The sequence below is a fragment of the Rhinoderma darwinii genome, chromosome 13 (assembly GCF_050947455.1).
Source record: "Rhinoderma darwinii isolate aRhiDar2 chromosome 13, aRhiDar2.hap1, whole genome shotgun sequence".
NCBI classification, from domain to species: Eukaryota; Metazoa; Chordata; class Amphibia; order Anura; family Rhinodermatidae; genus Rhinoderma; species Rhinoderma darwinii.
This window is the reverse complement of record NC_134699.1, coordinates 22,661,732-22,682,122: the sequence shown is the minus strand read 5'-3', so window position 1 is coordinate 22,682,122 and position 20,391 is coordinate 22,661,732. Positions and strand designations below refer to the sequence as shown.

At 44.7% G+C, this 20,391-nt stretch overlaps 1 protein-coding gene across 1 annotated transcript; it reads right to left on the bottom strand.

Moving 5' to 3' along the window:
- Nucleotides 1-7,427: 7,427 nt before the first annotated feature.
- Nucleotides 7,428-20,108, bottom strand: PGAP3 (post-GPI attachment to proteins phospholipase 3). Its single transcript, XM_075846612.1, has 8 exons — nucleotides 19,882-20,108; nucleotides 16,087-16,184; nucleotides 11,239-11,391; nucleotides 11,091-11,153; nucleotides 10,901-10,962; nucleotides 10,073-10,209; nucleotides 9,761-9,965; nucleotides 7,428-8,031 (listed from the first exon to the last, which is right to left on the bottom strand). The coding sequence occupies exons 1-8, from the start codon at nucleotides 20,045-20,047 to the stop codon at nucleotides 7,971-7,973; spliced, it is 945 nt and encodes a 314-aa protein (XP_075702727.1). The 5' UTR covers nucleotides 20,048-20,108; the 3' UTR covers nucleotides 7,428-7,970.
- Nucleotides 20,109-20,391: the final 283 nt, after the last annotated feature.

The window sequence follows — 20,391 nt, the reverse complement described above, 5'->3', positions numbered from 1 at the left end:
TATTATCATTGCGTTGTTTCTGGGAGTCTATGAAGGTGTTAATTAGGTTTTATAAAGAGTGCATACAACTTAGGGCTCATTCAGACGAATGTGAGTAACGTCCGCGTGCTGCGCAGGGAAATCACGCGCAGCACACGGACCCATTGATTTTAACGGGGCCGTTCACACATGCAGGAGTTTTCATGCATAATGTGTCCGTTGCGTATGTCCTATATTGGTGCGTTTTTCACGCACCTATCGCCCATTGAAGTCAATGGGTGCGTGAAAATCACCCACAGCACACAAATGCACATCCATGTGCTGTGCGTTATTTACGCATCAATACAATTGAGAGAAAAAAAAAAAAAAAAGATGTGCTTTGTGAGTAACGCATGCCCCTCGCAAAACACACTGATGCATAACGGACCAGATTCACGTGAATAATTCACGTGCGTGAATTTGATACGCTCGTGTGAATGTAGCCTTACACATGATATATGACAACTGTGTGCAAACAGGCTGGATCTAAACTGTGACAATAGATCAGCTCTGGAAAAAAAGAATCCAATAATGAAAGATTGCGGTGACAAAAAGTTCACACATTAATTTGCCTTAGGTTAGTTTTACGCACTACGATTCCCCCCTCAATAAGAGCTTATTCAGACGAACGTGATATACGTCCGTGCAACGCATGTGATTTTCACGCGCCTCGCACAGACCTATGTTAGTCTATGGGGCCGTGCAGACTGTCCGCAAGTTTTACACAGCGTGTCTCTGCTGCGTAAAACTCACGACATGTCCGATATTTGTGAGTTGTTCGCGCATCACGCACCCATTGAAGTCAATGGGTGCGTGAAAATCACGCGCAGCACACGGAAGACCTTCCGTGCGAACTGCCTGTTTCGCGCAACAGCTGTCAAAAGGATGAATGTAAACAGAAAGGCACCACGTGCTTTTCTGTTTACAAACATACAGAGTGTCATAATGATGGCGGCTGCGCGAAAATCACACAGACACGCACCATATGAACATGACACACAGAGCTGTTATGTACCTTTTGCGCGCGCAAAACGCACAAGCTCGTGTAAATCCGGCCTAAGACTCAAATCCATTGGTGTCAATCTGACCTCAGCATTTACAGTGTAGTAAAGAAAAGTACTTGCCCCCTTTCAGATGTCCCGCACTATTGCATATTTATCACGCTGAAAGCTTATAAAATCTGACTGCATTTAATGTACTACACACATAACCTATGTGAAAAACTACCCCCTTTACTCAGTCAATGACTTACAGGGATTTTCTAGTGCATGTTTATTTAATGGGGAAAAGATAATAAGCTAGTGACAGAAACCTCTGTTAGGTGAACAAAGGCGAAGACGTTGACTCAGTTGATATTCAGGGGTTGTACATGATTAGAAAAACATAGCTGCTTTTTTCCAGAAACAGCGCCACACCTGCCCATGGACTATGTCTGGTATGGCAGCTGTGCTCCATTAAAGTGAATGGGTCTGAGCTGCAATACCAGACACAGCCTATGGACAGGGGTGGCACTGGTTTTGAAGGAAAGCAGCTGGGTTTTCTAATCCTGTACGACCCCTTTATTCTAATAAATATGGCTTGCTTTAGCAATACAGTGTTGATAGACTTCAAGTACACAGAGCTATTCAATCAACAGATATACCATACCAGATATGGCAAGGGATGCGTGACTTTAGTGGGACCGCTTTACTAGTTAAGTTCCCACCACCTCCGCAGATCACCTGACTAAAGGGGCCGTGGCATTTGTCACGGCCTCTTCAATGTTTACCAGGCACAGTGGTGTACACTTCCATAATTGCTATGCCTGGGATAGCAAACTGGAACTGCAATCCCAGGTACAGCCACTACGGAAGTGTATGGCGCTGTGCCTGTAAACTAGGAAAAAAAAGCCTTCCGCGACAAATGCCACGGCCCCATTAATCAGCTGATCAGTGGGGGTGCCGGGAGTCGGATCCTCACCGATCGGATATTGATGATCTATCCTAAAGATAAACCATCGATATAAAATGCCCGGACAACCCCTGTAGGTGCGGAGGCTCCCCCATTGTGCTTCCCTGCACAGTGACGCTCCCATCCTCCTGCTATGATAGGAACTGCAGTACAGCTCCATTTACTTGAATGAGCAGTGTTGTAGTTCCCTGCACAGCGGGTGGCCGGGAACACTGATCATAATGTTATGGCATATCCTAGTGATACGCCATAACATTACAGGATAGAAATACCCCTTTAATGCTGACCTTTGCAGGAGCACACCTACACAGATTACTCTATATATACTTAAGATTTTTAAATACACATCGACAAGAATGATCTCGCATGGACACCTTGGTCATATATCAACATGTCATTACAATTTATTATTTCTCATTGTACACCTTTAAACAAAAAGCCATTTAAGATGTAGATTGTTTTACTCACGATAAGCAGTCATATTACACAGCAGCATGAACAATGATTGGCGGACAGAAAGTAAGGCACACATGCATTCCCAACCATGCTAAAGATCGACAACCTAAAATGAACCACAATATATACATAAAAACATCATGGCAATATACATATCCAAAACCTTTCTGACCCTGCAAGCGCAGACTACTGGCAACTGGAAATCCCAGTCAGACAGGCGATTAAAATAATACATTTAGTGCAAATATACTGCTTCCAAACACATGGAGGATTGATGAAGAGTGTGAAAAGCAGGGAGTATATATATATACACACACACAAAGGAATGTAATGTGTGACGAACATAGAAGCAAAACAGTGGCTCTCAAACCAGTGCAAACAGCATTATTAGAAAGCTACGGAGCAGAACTGCAGAATGGCTACTGTATGGAATAGAAGGCTATTAACAGTCAGGTGGCCAGTGACCTGGGGGGACAAGCTCCTACAGTATAGGAGGCAGAAACAATGAGCAGGGCTTGAGAGCACAAGTAAATGTGGGGGGAGGGAATGTTTCCAGGCCGTGGCTGCGCTTGCGGTAAGCACAGATGTAGCAGGTTTACAGTCCAAGCGTCACCCTCAGCTGCAATACCTTAGAGCAACTCCTAAATCCCATCCGGGTGTCATTTTGTTACATTTACAGTTTATAATTGTGGCACAGCGTCCGGATTATTCAGGAGCTGCGGTCTCGCCCTGCCGCTGACTGACCGCTTTCTCCTTTTGTACAGTAAGAGTTCCGCTTTAAGGCCAGGTTCACATGATGAAGATTTTATATTTGGCAAACATTTTCTGCAGACATCCGCACTCCGTAAATACATTAATGTCTTAGCGATCAAAGCTTTGTTTTTCTAACATAAAGCTCCAAATCCCCTGCATAGACAGAGTTAAAAGGGGTTTTGCCATTAATCATTTTCATACCCAAGGTCCCGAAATGCTGTTATAACAGTTGCTTTCAAGTAACTTGCAGTGTTTTTAAGCATAAAAAATTATTTATTTATTTTTTAAATAATGTTTTGCCTCCATGTGTCCTCCTTGGTGCTGCTGGGGTAGGGGCTCTGAGCAGAACCAGTCTGACAGCTGACTATATAGTCCATTCTTACTTCTGCTACTGCCGAGGCTCTGCTCCATCCCGGAGAAGCAGCGCAGAAAGCGATTTCTATTGGCTGCTCTGTAAATCGAGGACCACTATGCAGAGACCTGGCTGGGGGGAGAGTGAATGAGCAAGTATATAAATGGCAAACATTGCTATTTTTTATGATCTTTACAGTGAATATGATATTTAATGCTGGGATAACCAAGCCACCACCAGGAGGAGCCCAAGAGCCTACTGCATACTGTATATACATTGAAGTAGTGGAGGCTGCAGGTAGCTAGGAGTTTATCATTCAACTCCATGGCTTATACAGGAGATTTGAAGCTCTGAATCCGAAAGCAACCTGTGACCGCTATAAAGATATATTCATAAATAAATCCGCACAGAACGGTGTTTAAATTATGGACATTTACTATTATTTCTAAAACAAAAGGAGTATGAACGTTAAGGGGGTTATCCTACCACATCAACTTATCAGCTATCCACAGGATAGGTGATAAGTGTTTGCTGGGAGTCCCAGCGATCAATCAAGAAAACGGGAGTCCCGAGTTCCCTGAACAAATGAAGCGGCGGTCGCGCACATGCGCTGCCGCTCCATTTATTTTCTATGGGTCTGCTGGAGATAACGGAGTACAGCACTCGGCTATCTCCAGCAGACCCATAGAGAATAAATGTGGCAGCAGAACACATGCGCCACCGCAGCTCCGTTCGTTAAGGGAACTCGGGGTTCCTGTTTTTTTGATCGCTGGAGGTGTTAGCGATCAAAAACCTATGGACAGGTTATAACTTGATTTGGTGGGACAAACCCCTGCAGGAGTGAGGAGAAGAGCAGTTAGCAACTTGCTAAACCATCTTATTATTTGGGAAAAAAATACAACAGACAGAAATCTAGAATCGTTCCGATGGTAACTTCTCGGTACTTGTAAATTCTGCACACAACATTAAGTGGAACAGTTCATGCAACTGATCTAGAGCCAAGACCCAACAAGCGTGGTGTTCAGCCTGATCACTGGCAACTGGGTGACGGGTTCTCACAGCACACATCTAAATGATTCCTTTTTACCAATAACATACTGCAGGGGTCAGCAACCTTTGGCACTCCAGCTGTTCTGAAACTGCAATTCCCAGCATGCCCTGAGTCTTTGGCGGTCAGCACATACTGAGAGTTGTAGGTTCACAATAGTTGGAGTGCCGAGGCTGCTGACCCCTGACATACTGTTTTCAAGCTTACCAAAATAAGTGGAATGCGCTAAAGTTTAACATTCTTCATATCATATGGCGAATGAACGTGAGGGCTCTGCAATTTCTAGGAGTAGGAAAAAAAAACAAAACCTCTGCATTTGACAAAAGTGCTATACAAACGAATGAGTTTGTTTATACCTCCTCTTTAAGTTGGTCTTAAATTTAGTCCTACAGATTCATTTCTTCACAATGAACTAAAACACGGGAAGTGGAAAAAAGGTTCTGACTTTTATTTTCCCCCAGAAACAGCGCCATTCTTGTCTGTGGGCATCTCCGGTACTGCAGCTCTGCCCCATTCATTTGAACAGGAATGAACCGCAATACCGGACACCGCCCACAGACTAGAATGGAGCGGTTTCTGGAAGAAAGACTAATCTTGGACCTTCATTTGTGATCAAAATCTGACTGCAAGGAACTTTGGAGAAAACAAAATCAGCTTTTTTGTTCATCTCCATCGGCACAAGTGATCAACTATGAAATAAAGGAAACGCATGAACTATGAGATCTTGGTAAAATTACAGCTCTATGAAGATCAAGCAAAATAAATTATATATATCTCTTTATAGCCGAGTTGTTTGAGTCAAAACATGACTAGTCACAGACTCCGGCAAATACCACCTTCTGAATAATTTCCACCCTGTTCTTTGGGGGGCTGGGCAATTAATCGGAATTTTTTTTTTTTTAAATAAATTTGCCGCAGATTACCAATGTCATCTTGCACATTTCATGTTTTTTTAGTTAATATTTTTCCTGGTTTTAACTGTATTTGCGTCCTCAGGTCGTAAGCGACTCGGCACGGACAGGCGTGATGCAGTGACATCATCACATCTGTCTGCACTTAACCACACAGAGCACGAACCGGAGGCGCAAAGGGATCTCCACTTGTTGTGGGAACAGAGTACGGAGAGTATTTATTTTATCAGGCACTATTGTGGCATTGGACTGTCTCGGGGGCCGCTATGGGGGGGCATAATACTGCATGGGGGCAGCTATGGGGGCATTATACAGCTATAGGGATATTATAACATGCGCGAGCAGCTACAGGAACATTATAATTTGTACGGTCAGCTATAGGGACATTATACTGTGTGTGGGGGCATAATACTGGGTGTGGAGGGTAGCTATGGGAGCATAATACTGTGTGCGGGCAGCTATTGTATCATTATACCGTATGGTAGGCACTATAGGGGCATTATACTGTGTGGGGGCATTGTCAAGGGGGATATTATATACAGTAGTATATAGCAGGCTCAGGGGATATATATTAAATCAATGGCATGGGATGCAAATAGGAATTAATGAATAATCGTTCATTAATCATAACCGAGATAACATGTTCAATTATTCGTGATTTTGACCATAATTGACCAGCCCTAATGACAAGGATTTCAATCTTAAGGGGATATTACTGTTATAATATTAAATATAAGGCCATTCGCACCTAAAGGCACTCTATATCCAATGGCACAAGAACAGAGATTCTTCCATGCTTTAAATGAACTGCATTATGCTTATTCATATACTACATTATGCAGCCTGAACCAATATATGGGGTAAAACAAGAAAAAGGGAAGAAAGTTCAGGAAATAAAATGTTACAACGTTAGGACCCTGTGGTTCTGCATCTACACCCTATATTACACACAACATTAAAGGACGCTTAATAGCAATCCACATGTATCGTCATATGGTTACAGTATAAAGACCCTAGTGATAAGTGTCCCGCAGAGATTAGAGACAACAGGGCAAAAGAGACTACCGTACATATGATCAGTTGGCGTCTCAATACGACCCCTAATGATGTAACATTGATCACCTATCTTGTGGGTATGTGATAAATGTTTCAGGGGGGAAAACACCTCTTAGGCCGGGTCCCGACGTAGCGTAAACGCTGCAGAATTACCACAGTGGAATTCTGTGCAGAAATTACGCAGCATTTACAGCAGCAGCAAAGTGGATGAGATTTTGCAAATCTCAGGCTCACACTGCGGAAATAAAATCGCAGAAAAGTCGTGCGGAAAGTGTTCGATGTTGCAACTTCCAAATTCGCAGTATGTCAATTTATGCTGCGTGTTTGGCCGATGGGCTTCAATAGGGAGCAAAATTAATTCTGCGCTAAAAATCACAAGTTGACTTGTGTTGCGGTTTGTACCACGTTTCCGCAGCAGAATCGTGGTAAAAAAAAAACAAAACAGAAAAAAGATTTGCTGCGGATTACTCTGCCTGATTTACCTGCATTTTTTTGAGATTCTATTGCAGAAATTCTGCAGCGTACCCGGCCTGTGGGAACATACCTTTAAAGGGTAACTAAACGTTCAACAAACTTTGGACATGTCATAGTGACATTTTAGAAGTTTTGATTGGTGGGGGTCCGGGCACTGAAACCCCCACCAATCGTTAAAACGAAGAGGCAGAAGCGCTCATGAGCGCTGAGCCGCTTAGCTTCTGTTTGGCTTTTTCCGGAAATCAATGTAGCGGTGTATGGGCTCAAAAGAAAGTCTATGGTCCCATACACTGCTATATCGGCTTTCCGGAAAAAGTCGAAAAGAAACTAAACGCTTCTTCCACTTCATTTTAGCGATTTGTGGGGGTCTCATTGCTTGAATCCCCACCAATCAAAACTTCTGACATGTTACTATGACATGTCAGAAGTTTGCTGAACGTTTAGTTACCTATTAAGGTCGTATATAGCGAGAAGTAAACTTTACATGTCTAGGCAAATACATATATATAACACATGCAGGACATTTAAAACTTGGCCCTTCATTTACTACAGACTCACAAATTGGTCCCCCGATAAGAAGGTGCAGGTCTGTATTTATGCTTGTACAGAATTAGAGGCAAAATGGCAATAACAATATCAACATTTGCCATCTATCACAGGATACGGGGCCTAACTAGAGATCCTGGAAGACTGGTTTGAGACCTTCGGGTCACAGCGGTGTGCAAAATATATTCCAATGAAAGATGCAGGATAATCACTACACAGAAAATGGATACTGACTGCACTGGGTACCAGACTCATGTCACAGTCACTTTCACAATAGCAATAAGGCACTTCAGAGACTCCCACTCTCAAAGAGGAAAATACAATGGTACATCATGGCCACTTCAATTCCCAATTCAGCAGACCGGACAAGCTTGTGTAGAACCCATATTCAGGAATCTCTCCCAGTCTAGTCCAGTTTCTGCACAGAGTTCACCTTCAGGAGGTACAAGCTGTCGTCCTTCAGGAAACTAGATGGAAAGAAAAAAACTATTGTAAAAACATTTAAAAGGCCCAAAACACCACATCTATCATCAGCAGCTTGCCTACAGTTTCCATTTAGCAAAAGATGATATTCATTGGCTATATGTAGAAATAATAAAATGAAAAACATCGCGAAATTCACGGCAAGAACGTGCAGGTACGTCAAAATCTGCCTCAAACAGACTTTTGTTCTGCCTGCAAATTCCTCCATGTGAACAGGGACTTTGGATGTTCATGAGTATTTACACAAGCCATAATTACAATTAAAAATAAAGCCATATCTTTTGACATCTGGCCTGCTTGTTGACAGTTTTCATATAGCAACAGTTTTTTTTCATTGTTTCTCACATGAAAACAGAAAAAAAAAAAATAGAATAATAAAGGTGGAACACACCCTACATGTGCTGTCTACATGAGGTGCCATATTCTCCCTTAGAAGCATTGCTTAGGGAGAGTACCTTTATTATAAAGCTTGCTAAAAAAATAATCTCACATTCACACGAACAAAACCCAGAAAAAAAAGCTGCAACTCCATATAAAAGCAGACGTACAGAGAAATACAGTATGGTCCATAGCAGGCTATGGGTGCCGTATTATGGATCAGTACAATAGTACGTGTGATTGATAGAGGATACATGTAAAAAGTGACATGAGGCATGCTATACTGGGCCGCATCCCTGCTGTGCACCTCTGTACACTGGTATACGTGTTGGTAAATTAACACAATACATTGAGCAAGAGATATCGCCAGGTGACACCAGGGCAGGAATTGGAATCAGGCCTGTACACAAGGGCATTTAAACTTATCTCAGACACTTTGTATTCTCTTATTTTGTTAATCGCCCAGAGATCACAATAACTACTTGGAAGGCAAAAAAAAAAAATGTAACAGATTTTTCAGATTTAGTGCTGTAAGAAGTCTTGTGAATAAGGGCCATTTTACACTGGCCAATTATTGGGCAAACGAGAGGTTTGCAGAATGCTCTTTCCCGGTCATTGCCCTGAGTAAACAGGGCAATGATCAGCAGATGAACGAGCAAACGCTCGTTCATCGGCAGCACATCGGAAGACTATTTTTCACACCCATACTTTAAAGGGGATAGTTTGAAAGGCCCATGGGCGTCAATAGGGAGCATAATGTTAGAAGGGTCACAAAGTGTCTCCTGCTGGGACCCCCCAGAGATCAGATGTAATCTGGCCTCATGCACACGACCGTAGTGGTGTTCACGGCCGTGATTTGCGGCTCGGACGGCCGCGGAGCGTCACCCCGCGAGCCACCAAACAATTCGTTCATGTGCATGGGGCAAAAGTTGTCAAATTTCCCTGCAGCGCCATCACAGGGGAAATTAAGCATTACACAGTGGCCATTCACATAAATGGGTTGTCTGTGTAATGCAAGACAGGACTTTTTTCAAATGCTCTCCACTCTGACAAAGAGAGAATGTTCCCGAACAGAGGACCTCTGTCTATTAACTCAGAATTTCTTAAATGGAAATAGGGTTATTATAACTGGACAAACCCTTTAAGTCCTGGAGAACCCCACTAGATGCAGCTTTTGTATGAAACTGTATTTTTATCAAAATGATAAGTGTTTGTGGCAATTGTCCTCATTTTGCCCAAACAGTACATGCCATCATAAATATAGGGTGGAAGTAGTTAGAAAAGAATATACAATGTAGTCAAGGACTGATGACTGCAGAACAAAACCTTGCTCACCTGTAGAAAAGAATGTTCAGAGGGATGGTGCTGAAGTGCCAGAGGGCATGGGCATCCAGTACCCACAGGACAGGTGGGAAATCCAGCAATTCTAGAAGCGCCAGGCTTTGTAATAGGACAACCACCAGGACACATTTCCAGAGGTAAGGCTGGTGAGAGTGTCTCCTCAAGCACCACACAAGCCACCATACAAGATTAACCATGCCTAATTATAAAGAGTGATAGAAGGGATTCATCGTCCAATATAAGACTAAGACTCTGCACTGAAACATATAAAATCACAAGATGAACATAACAAAACTGTCAACTCACCAAAGCTAGCATTTGCTAGCATGTTATAACTGTAGTCAAAGCGCCCGAGAGTCAAATAAGACACATGGCACCCGAACAAAAGGACCAGGAGAGCACCAAAAACGCTGGCAACAGAAGGATATCGAAGACCCAGGGTCCTGGGAGGAAATATATAATTACAATAGAGTCAAAATAATCCCCCCATCCAAAATGGCTCAATTTTAAATTTGCAGAAAGAGAACAGCACATGGGGCAGGCAACGGTACAAGAGGAGGGCTGTCAAGGAATGCAATTGGTGCAAAAGCTCGATAAAGAGTGACGAATCATGAGGGAGGAACAGAGATGGAGAGTGCGGGCAAGAGGGAGATGGAGAGTGCGGGCAAGAGGGAGATGGAGAGTGCGGGCAAGAGGGAGATGGAGAGTGCGGGCAAGAGGGAGATGGAGAGTGCGGGCAAGAGGGAGATGGAGAGTGCGGGCAAGAGGGAGATGGAGAGTGCGGGCAAGAGGGAGATGGAGAGTGCGGGCAAGAGGGAGATGGAGAGTGCGGGCAAGAGGGAGATGGAGAGTGCGGGCAAGGGAGGCCGATGAGTGGGGTAGTGCTTGCGCCCAAGGAAAGCAACTAAACAAAATAGTGCACTCCAAGAAACAGGAGCAAAGAGTAGCAATGTGAGTGAGGGGCAAGCAGTCATGGGAGGCAGTTCACATAAGGAAATAAGCGCACAAGAGAGATCATATGAATGAGGAGAGAGCAACCGAGAGAGACAGCGAGCAACCGAGAGACACAGCGAGCAATGAGAGAACAAATACTGAAAACACGACCGTTCCCTTTTCTCCACTTATTGGACTCACCTCACACAGCAAAGGTAGATGGAGTGCAGAATGACTGCCGAGGCACAGAAGTAGTCCATTTTCTGTGGGGACAGACAGTGAATGTGGCAGAGGGTACACTCACAGATGGGCACTGTATGCATGCATGAGCAGATTTCTGCAAGCAATCATTTCCTTACAGAAAAAAATCCCATTTCCTTCCACTGTTTACCTCAGTAATCGCAGTGTCTCTGGTGTGGAAAATTGTGGACCAGAACCAGGCATTTATGGAAACCTGTGTAAACAAATCAAGATTATATAGAATACATCAGCTTGTCTGTAAGGTGATTAAGAGGTGGTGACGCACGGCGGGTACTTACCATAGCAAAATTGAGGCATGTTTGGTACATCGGGCACGATGCGGGAACAGAGGATCGGTAACGCTTAAGCATCACAAGGTTTGCTACACCATTAAGGAAGGAGGCCAGGGCAGATGCTGGCTCCTGGAAGAATAGGAATCGGGAGAATGGCCACTGAAAAAAAATAAAAACTATTTGTATTTTATGGTTTCAAAACAATAAAAGCAATTGTACGATTGTGTCCTATAATGGTATATTGATATCATGCAGGGGGTCCCCTGCTGGGGAATCCAATCCAGAGCAGACAGCCGCTAACATGCAGTGGTTCTAGTGGACTGGGGCAAGACCAATAGTGAAAAACGGGTGGCAAGCGGCCGTTAAAAACGGTCAGATGGCAGGGAAACGGATGGAAATTTGGCAACGCACGGCTGCAAAAGATCTGTGAAAAACGGACAGTTTGAGCCATTTTTTTTTCACTGTCATATGAATATAGCCTTATACTGAATGTACAACCGAATGTACTCTTAAATGGGATTTCCCACAATTACCTTCTATCACCTATCCACAGAATAGGTGATAAATGTATGATTGCTGGGGCTCCACCACTATCTATGGGTATGACGGAAACAGCGGAGCGCTGTACTTGGTGGTCTCTGTTGGCCCCATACACATTGAATGGAGCACATGCGCGACCATTGATGCATTCAAAAGCCTCCTCACTGCGATTAAGCAGTGAGGAGGAATGGGGATGGGGTCTCCCGTTCTAGAGATCAGTGGGGGTCCCAGTGGTGGGGTTTCCAGCGATCATACATTCCTGTGGATAGGTGATACATGTGAATTGTGGTAAAACCTCTTGTTGCAGTCCATCTTGGAAAAAAACCGTGTGGAGATGTTCAAAGGGTTTTCTTGAATGGATGGCTGATCTTTAGGATAGGCCATGATTGCATGAATCATAGGGGTCTAACGCCTCGTAAATCCCACTGATAAGCAGAAAGAAGGGACCGTGATGCTAAGGATAGGCCATCAATTGAATATACCAGAAAACCCCCTTCAGTAAGCAGCACAGGAGGGGCAGCACAGGAGAGGCAGCACAGGAGAGGCAGCACAGGAGAGGCAGCACAGGAGAGGCAGCACAGGAGGGGCAGCACAGGAGGGGCAGCACAGGAGGGGCAGCACAGGAGGGGCAGCACAGGAGGGGCAGCACAGGAGGGGCAGCACAGGAGGGGCAGCACAGGAGGGGCAGCACAGGAGGGGCAGCACAGGAGGGGCAGCACAGGAGGGGCAGCACAGGAGGGGCAGCACAGGAGAGGCAGCACAGGAGAGGCAGCACAGGAGAGGCAGCACAGGAGGGGCAGCACAGGAGAGGCAGCACAGGAGAGGCAGCACAGGAGAGGCAGCACAGGAGGGGCAGCACAGGAGGGGCAGCACAGGAGGGGCTGCATCAGAAAAACCATTGGAGACCAAGGTGAAAACATCTCCAAGGAGGATTCAATGGTAGACGGCAGAACCGCCACGAACGCCAGGCTCCGTATTTAATGAAGAAATAAAAAAGCTGAAGAACATCAGAAGAAATCAAAACCAATATATAATGTAAGATACCAATCACCATAGCTCCATTTCTACACTATTATTTGTCACTTTGATGAGGTGTAAATAATGGGGTTCAGAACTTGAGGCCATGCACACCAAACACCACCTGTAACTCCACAGACAATATATTTTTATTTCAAATAAAAAATCATTATTTCTAACCTTGTCAATGTCTTGACTATATTTTCTAGTCATTTTGCAACTCATTTGATAAATATAAGTGTGAGTTTTCATGGAAAACACAAAATTGTCTGGGTGACCCCAAACTTTTGAAGGGTAGTGTATATATATATCTTCAGACCATTGCTGAGCAAGCGTGAAAGATAAAACATTTAATCCTTTCCTTATGAATAGAAGGGAAAATATTGGTCTTATCAAGTAGGTTTCATAGCAAAGGGAGCACTTGATTGTCTACCCATAAGGTGGCCATAGACCTTCAATAGCTGTCAGCCGGTCGCCGTCCCCATAATGGCTCTATTTGGCCGTGCACGCATGTGTTCACAATAGCGAGAGAGGCGTTAAAGAGTAATTAAACTATTAAAAAAAAACAAAAACGTTTGATACGTCATAGTGACATGTCAAAAGTTTTGATCGGTGGGGGTCCGAGCATGAGACCCCCACCGATCGCTAAAGCGAAGCTGCAGAAGTGCTCGGACGAGCAATGTGTCGTTTAATTTCTTATCCGCTTTCCTCAGAAAGCCAAGGGAGCAAAGGATAGGCTTAGTGGAAAGTGTATGAGCTGTGCGCCGCTCGACCGGCTATCCAAGAAAAGCCATTCAGAGACGAAGCAGCACAGTGCTCACCTGAGCACTTCTGCCACTTTGTTTTAGTGATCGGTGGGGTCTCTCCCCCACCAAGCAAAACTTCTGACATGTCACTATGACTTTGTAGAGAATATTCCACAGCACTCACTTGCTCAGATTATTTCCACTTCACATTTGAAAAAGAGATGCAAATTCCTTGTCCAGAAATCCCATCCAGACAGACGACTAGTATCCAAAACTTGAGGACAGCATCAATATGGCAAAAATATAATTGTGTTTATTAACACATCCTAAGTACAGGGTGGGCCATTTATATGGATACACCTAAATAAAATGGGAATGGTTGGTGATATTAACTTCCTGTTTGTGGCACATTAGTATATGGGAGGGGGAAACTTTTCAAGTTGGGTGTTGACCATGGCGGCCATTTTGAAGTCGGACATTTTGTATCCAACTTTAGTTTTTTCAATGGGAAGAGGGTCATGTGACACATCAAACTTATCGAGAATTTCACAAGAAAAACAATGGTGTGCTTGGTTTTAACGTTACGTTATTCTTTCATGAGTTATTTACAAGTTTCTGACCACTTATAAAATGTGTTCAAAGTGCTGCCCATTGTGTTGGATTGTCAATGCAACCCTCTTCTCCCACTCTTCACACACTGATAGCAACACCGCAGAAGAAATGCCTCACGATCTGACCCCCTTAGACTTTTATCTTTGGGGTCATCTGAAGGCAATTGTCTATGCTGTGAATATACGAGATGTGCAGCAACTGAAACTACGGATACTGGAAGCCTGTGCTAGCATTTCTTCTGCGGTGTTGCTATCAGTGTGTGAAGAGTGGGAGAAGAGGGTTGCATTGACAATCCAACACAATGGGCAGCACTTTGAACACATTTTATAAGTGGTCAGAAACTTGTAAATACAATCCTTTTGTTAGACTAGTGAGTTTTCAATAATGTTTTTTCCATATAAATCACAAAACAACAAAGGTAGATGCCCTATATGACCAGTATGATAAGATGAGATCCATTTAAAAACATATACGGGTGAATATTTACTACCAAGATGGTTTTATTGCACTTTCCACTCGATGGTGATCTATGATCGCCATCTAGTGGTTGAAAATGTGCTAATATGAGTTGCTAGCAACATAGTAGTTATAACTATTTCATCTCCTATTAATAAATATATTATGATCTCTCTTTCTATCTATTTGTAACACATTAGTTCCCATATTAGTAGGGCTTGATTTGTATATTCTATTCCCTTTAATGGACTTACTGACATTATAGTCTGAGGTTTATCTCTAATTCCACATATAAATGAAGTGCCAGTCTGTTATTAGAAGACCATCGCTAGATGATGGTTCTTTTGAATATTATTGCCATGGGAGATGATTATAATGATAAGCTCCATACGCTTTTAGAGCGCAGTGATTGGTGGACGGGGCTGCTAGGCGACCGAATGCTAATATCGCGAGTCATCCTGTTGCACAGGCGCAGTCATGTAGTAAGGGCTCTAGCCAACAGTCAAGATGGCCGCCGCGCAGTAGAGCAAAGAGAAGTCCATTGACTTCCATCGGCTAGCGCATGCGCAGTGGTTAATTGTGAACGCCGAGACAGATGAGCGTCTTGGAGTGCGGCAGCGACATCCTACACCATGGACTATGGAAGTGCACAATGTTCTGCACTTGATTTATGTGGAATATGTAACATGTATTACTCTTAATATTCACACACGTGCTCTGGAGGAGTGTCGGCAATACTATCTCTGGATTGGATGTATTCACCTGTGGGTGGCATATTTATAGCCCACATTTTCATATGTATTTTATGCTTGAGAAAGGCTCCTGCGAAGTCGAAACGCAGCTTTATTGATATACATGGGAATTATATTTTTGCCGTATTGATGCTGTCGTCAAGATTTGTATATTTCACTATGACATGTCAAAAGTTTTTTAAAAGTTTAGTTCTACTTTAAGCTGATGACAGACGCATCTGGCAGCGGCTTATATCCCTTGAAAACAAAGGATCAAGCATGTTGAAATTCATCATGCCCGATCCTTTTTCCTACTTCTGCCAAATAAACGTCGGCAGAACATCCAATACACATTAAAGGGTCGGTCAGTCCTGCCAAAATCATCCGACGTAAATCTAATATGTATGGCCACCTATTCTCAGCTCACTTATATTAGGATACACAGTTCAGCTTATATAAGGAATGCTTTACTTTTACCACTTCCAAACAGTCTCTGAAGTTTCAGTTTCACAGGCATCTAAAGCTAGCCATACATGAGATAAAAGTCATCCTAAAGTGCCGCGACCAGCCGACTGTCTATTGTGTATGGGGGCCTCCCGACTCTTGGATTTCAACATGCCTGATCCTTTGTTCCTGTGTGAGATAGACTGCTGCCAGAGGGGTCGGGTGTGTGTTTGACACGAATCCCTGTCACTGGTTCCGGCATGTTGTGCCACCCAAAAAATTACATTTCTGGATTGTTTCGTACTTACCTTGCCATGAAACTGGGGCACGGCATATCCTTCTTTGAGAAATAGTGACACAGTGTCCCACATACACTGATATCTGCAATCATCCAGGCAAACCCATCCTGTGGACAAAAGAAAAAATAGAACCTAAATTAAACTGAATCTATAATCAGGATTAATGTATAAATGTAAATTTACAGGAGATTTACATCCCATGACAAGGATTCCAAGTTACAAAAGAGTTGAGATCACAACCAGAACTCCCTGCTAATGTTATTACCTGACATGTAAATGGGGATGTATGCCAAAAAGAGACTTCCATTAATCCAACAACAGCGCCACTCTATTCTGTGTCTGGTATTGCAGCTCTGCCCCATTCACTTGACAAACATGACTGCCATACGGCTATGCACGTTCCAACTGCCGATGCCCCATGCAGTTAGCACGTATATAGACGTTGACAGCCTGGAACGGGTTTATTGAGTGCAGTGCTGCTTCAGTGCGAGAAGCACTGCACTCTCATATCGGCCGGGGCTTTGGGAGCCCCAGAATACACCCCCATTGTGCCACCCACAACCCTCTGTAGGCAGCGCAACACCCTCTGTAGATAGGGCCACCTAAGCTCCCTCCAGCATCGGAATCCCCGGCCAGCGCTCTGGCCGAGGATTCCCCTCCTAGAGGGAGCCCCCGTCATCACTCCATCCCCGCTGTAGAAAGTGCCACCCCCCTGCAGATAGCAACCGCCCCCCAACCGCAGTAGATAGCATCGCACCCCCACTGTAGATACCGCCACCTGAACTGACTCTAGGAGCGGAATCCCTGGTGTCAGATCGCACTGGCCGGGGATTCCGCTGCTGGAGAAGCCCCTGGTGTCACTATCCATATATGGACAATGACATCAGTGGATCTCTCTAGGAGCGGAATCCCCGGTGTCAGATCACTCTGTGCAGGGGATTCTGCTACTGGAGAAGCCCCTGGTGTCACTATCCATATATGGACAGTGTGTAGCACTATGTGGGCATTATCTACAAGGACAACTGTGGCACTATTTACAGTGGGCACTATCACTATGTGGGCAATGTGGCACTATCTACAGTGGTATTGCGTCACTATCTACATGGGCACTGCGGTGCTTTCAAGGGGTTGGGACGAAAAACCCTAACAAATAAAATACATAATTTATTTTTTTTTACGTCCATGAAAAACAGATGGCAAATGCTGTTTAAAAACGGTCAGACAGCCGGGAAACAGATTCAAGTTTTGAGTCAGGCTGGGTTCACACGAGCACATTAACGTCCGTAATGGACGGACATATTTCGGCCGGAAGTCCCGGACCGAACTCAGTGCAGGGAGACGGGCTCCTAGCATCATAGTTATGTACGATGCTAGGAGTCCCTGCCTCTCTGCAGGACAACTGTCCCGTACTGTAATCATGTTTTCAGTACGGGACAGTAGTTCCACGGAGAGGCAGGGACTCCTAGCATCGTACATAACTATGATGCTAGGAGCCCGGCTCCCTGCACTGAGTTCGGTCCGGGACTTCCGGCCGAAATACGTCCGTCCATTACGGACGTTAATGTGCTCGTGTGAACCCAGCCTCACATTGATGCAAAACAGCCATGAAAAACGGACAGTTGGTTCGTTCTTGACTGCCATATTTTTCACGGTCGTGTGTATATAGCCCTCTTCACTCTCCCCTCACAGCGATCCAGGTTGACGGAGAGAAAAGAGGACTAATTGTTACAGAGCTCTACAGTGTATGTATACATGGGCATCAATGACCCTTGGTCATGAAAGAGTTAATAAAGCAAAGGGGGTGAATGAGAAAATTAAATGGTAGTTACGGTGTCAGAGAACTTCTGACATTCCATAGTGACATGTCACTGGTTTTGATCTAAGGGGTCTGGGTCCTGATACCCTCACCATTTACATAAGTGAAGGGACAGGAGCGGGAATTGGCTTTGCTCTGCTTTCCACAGCGACACGAGCAGAGTGGTGTACGGATTCTCAGAAAGTATTGGAGTCCGTACACCATTCTGCTCATGTCTACGAGGCCGAGCCGAGCAATGCCGATCCCAGCCAAAGTGGCATAGGGCTCAGCTGGGTGCTTCTGCCCTTTCATTTTAAGTGGTTAGTGGTCGTCTCAAGACCCAGACCTCCACTGATCAAACTTCTGACGTCAGAGGTATTTTCAGATGATGATTACACTTTAAAATCGGACTGGTCAGATGTTTGTATTTCCAACGAGCAGATGTCATAGGAAGTGGATCTGCAGCATCTGCATATGGTAGGAAAATAAGTGTTATACATCTTGCACCGACCGATGAAATTGCTGCTGATCGGGGTACATTCCGTGTTAGTACATGAACTCTGATGTCTGCCTCACCCACTGCAAACTCCCCCCTCCCCCAGAGTGGGCAATCACTGTAAGGTTTGCATTTCTCCATTATAAAGCTGCCACTCACTGGGTTTCTTTACCCCCTGGCGATGCGGTTCCCTGCAGGGCTTCCACAATCTGTCTCACAAAGCTGCCACTTACCGACTCCTTGCTCCCTACTGCTGTGACTTCCTACAGTGCACTCCTGTATATGTCACTCACGTTACCCAGCTGACTTCAGGGCAGACTCCATGGGCGTAGACACAAAGATTTAACACAGGATCAGATGCACCTTTCTGGTGTAAATATTTGGTCACGCAACACTATAGGTTGTGTCTACATTAGACAACCCCTTTCCATTAGTAATAAGGTGCTTTCACATGGATAGGAGTTATCCAAACCCCAAACTGTTATATGGGGCACTATGGCTGGCACTAGGGACCTCACTAGTATATGGGCACTATGGTTGGCACTAGAAACCTCACTAGTATATGGGGCACTATGGTTGGCACTAGAAACCTCACTGTTATATGGGGCACTATGGCTGGCACTAGAGACCTCACTGTTATATGGGGCACTATGGCTGGCACTCGAGACCTCACTATTATATGGGGCACTATGGCTGGCACTAGAAACCTCACTGTTATATTGGGGAACTATGGCTGGCACTAGAGACCTCACTGTTATATGGGGCACTATGGCTGGCACTAGAGACCTCACTGTTATATGGGGCACTATGGCTGGCACTAGAGTTCTGTTATATGGGGCACTATGGCTGGCACTAGAGACCTCACTATTATATGGGGCACCATGGCTGGCACTAGAGACCTCACTGTTACATGGGGCACTATGGCTGGCACTAGAGACCTCACTATTATATGGGGCACCATGGCTGGCACTAGAGAACGCACTGTTACATGGGGCACTATGGCTGGCACTAGAGACCTCACTATTATATGGGGCACCATGGCTGGCACTAGAGACCTCACTATTACATGGGGCACTATGGCTGGCACTAGAGACCTCACTATTATATGGGGCACTATGGCTGGCACTAGAGACCTCACTATTATATGGGGCACTATGGCTGGCACTAGAGACCTCACTATTATATGGGGCACTATGGCTGGCACTAGAGACCTCACTATTATATGGGGCACTATGGCTGGCACTAGAGACCTCACTATTATATGGGGCACTATGGCTGGCACTAGAGACCTCACTATTATATGGGGCACTATGGCTGGCACTAGAGCTCTGTTATATGAGGCAATGTGGCATTTGAAAAATAGCTAAAAAAAAATCCGTCCCTCTTTCCTTTTTCCAATATTTGGAGGCTACAAGACCAACTACACTCAGTAGATTTTATCACTAGCATCCCAGGGAGAAGACACTGCAGCTGCCCCCTCCCCACCTGGAGATGTCACTAGAGCTCCTCTCACCAGTCAGCCTCATGTACAGGGGCTGCTCCGCCCGGAAATCCTGCAGTCGGGCCCCGGTGCAGTTCTTCTGCTCGCACGCAGTCACACATTCCCGGTACACAGGCTCCCGGTCACCCCGTGAGGCAAGTGCCACCCCGGCCAAGAGCAAAACAAGCAACGGGGCCATGACCGGGGAACCGGCGCTTCCGCCTCTGAAGCCACTTCCGCAGTGTGTCCGGCTGAAAACATCGTCCCCCTGGAAACAGAGACCATCGCGAAGGTGCCGGGCAAACATTGAACACTACCGCCGGGTAGTGGTGTCTGCACTGAGGCTGGCGGCATCTGAAAACAACGACAACTGAGTAATAATAATGATGAAATAACAACTATAATAGTAATAAATATAATTTCTAATAATAATAGTATGTGTTAATGCAATAATAGTAATATACAATAATAATAACTATTAGAACAAAATATTAGTTAGAAAAAAATAACTTTAATAGCAATAAATGTTATATTAGTAAATGT

What these genes read in the sequence shown, in the direction of transcription:
- PGAP3 (XM_075846612.1), bottom strand. Translation starts at nt 20,047, where the DNA reads ATGGCCCCGTTGCTTGTTTTGCTCTTGGCCGGGGTGGCACTTGCCTCA. An exon ending in ATCTACCTTTGCTGTGTGAG is followed by an intron (nt 10,210 to 10,900) that starts GTGAGTCCAATA and finishes ATTTCCTCCCAG; the next exon opens with GACCCTGGGTCTTCGATATC. An exon ending in CTGAACATTCTTTTCTACAG is followed by an intron (nt 8,032 to 9,760) that starts GTGAGCAAGGTT and finishes CTTTCCATCTAG; the next exon opens with TTTCCTGAAGGACGACAGCT.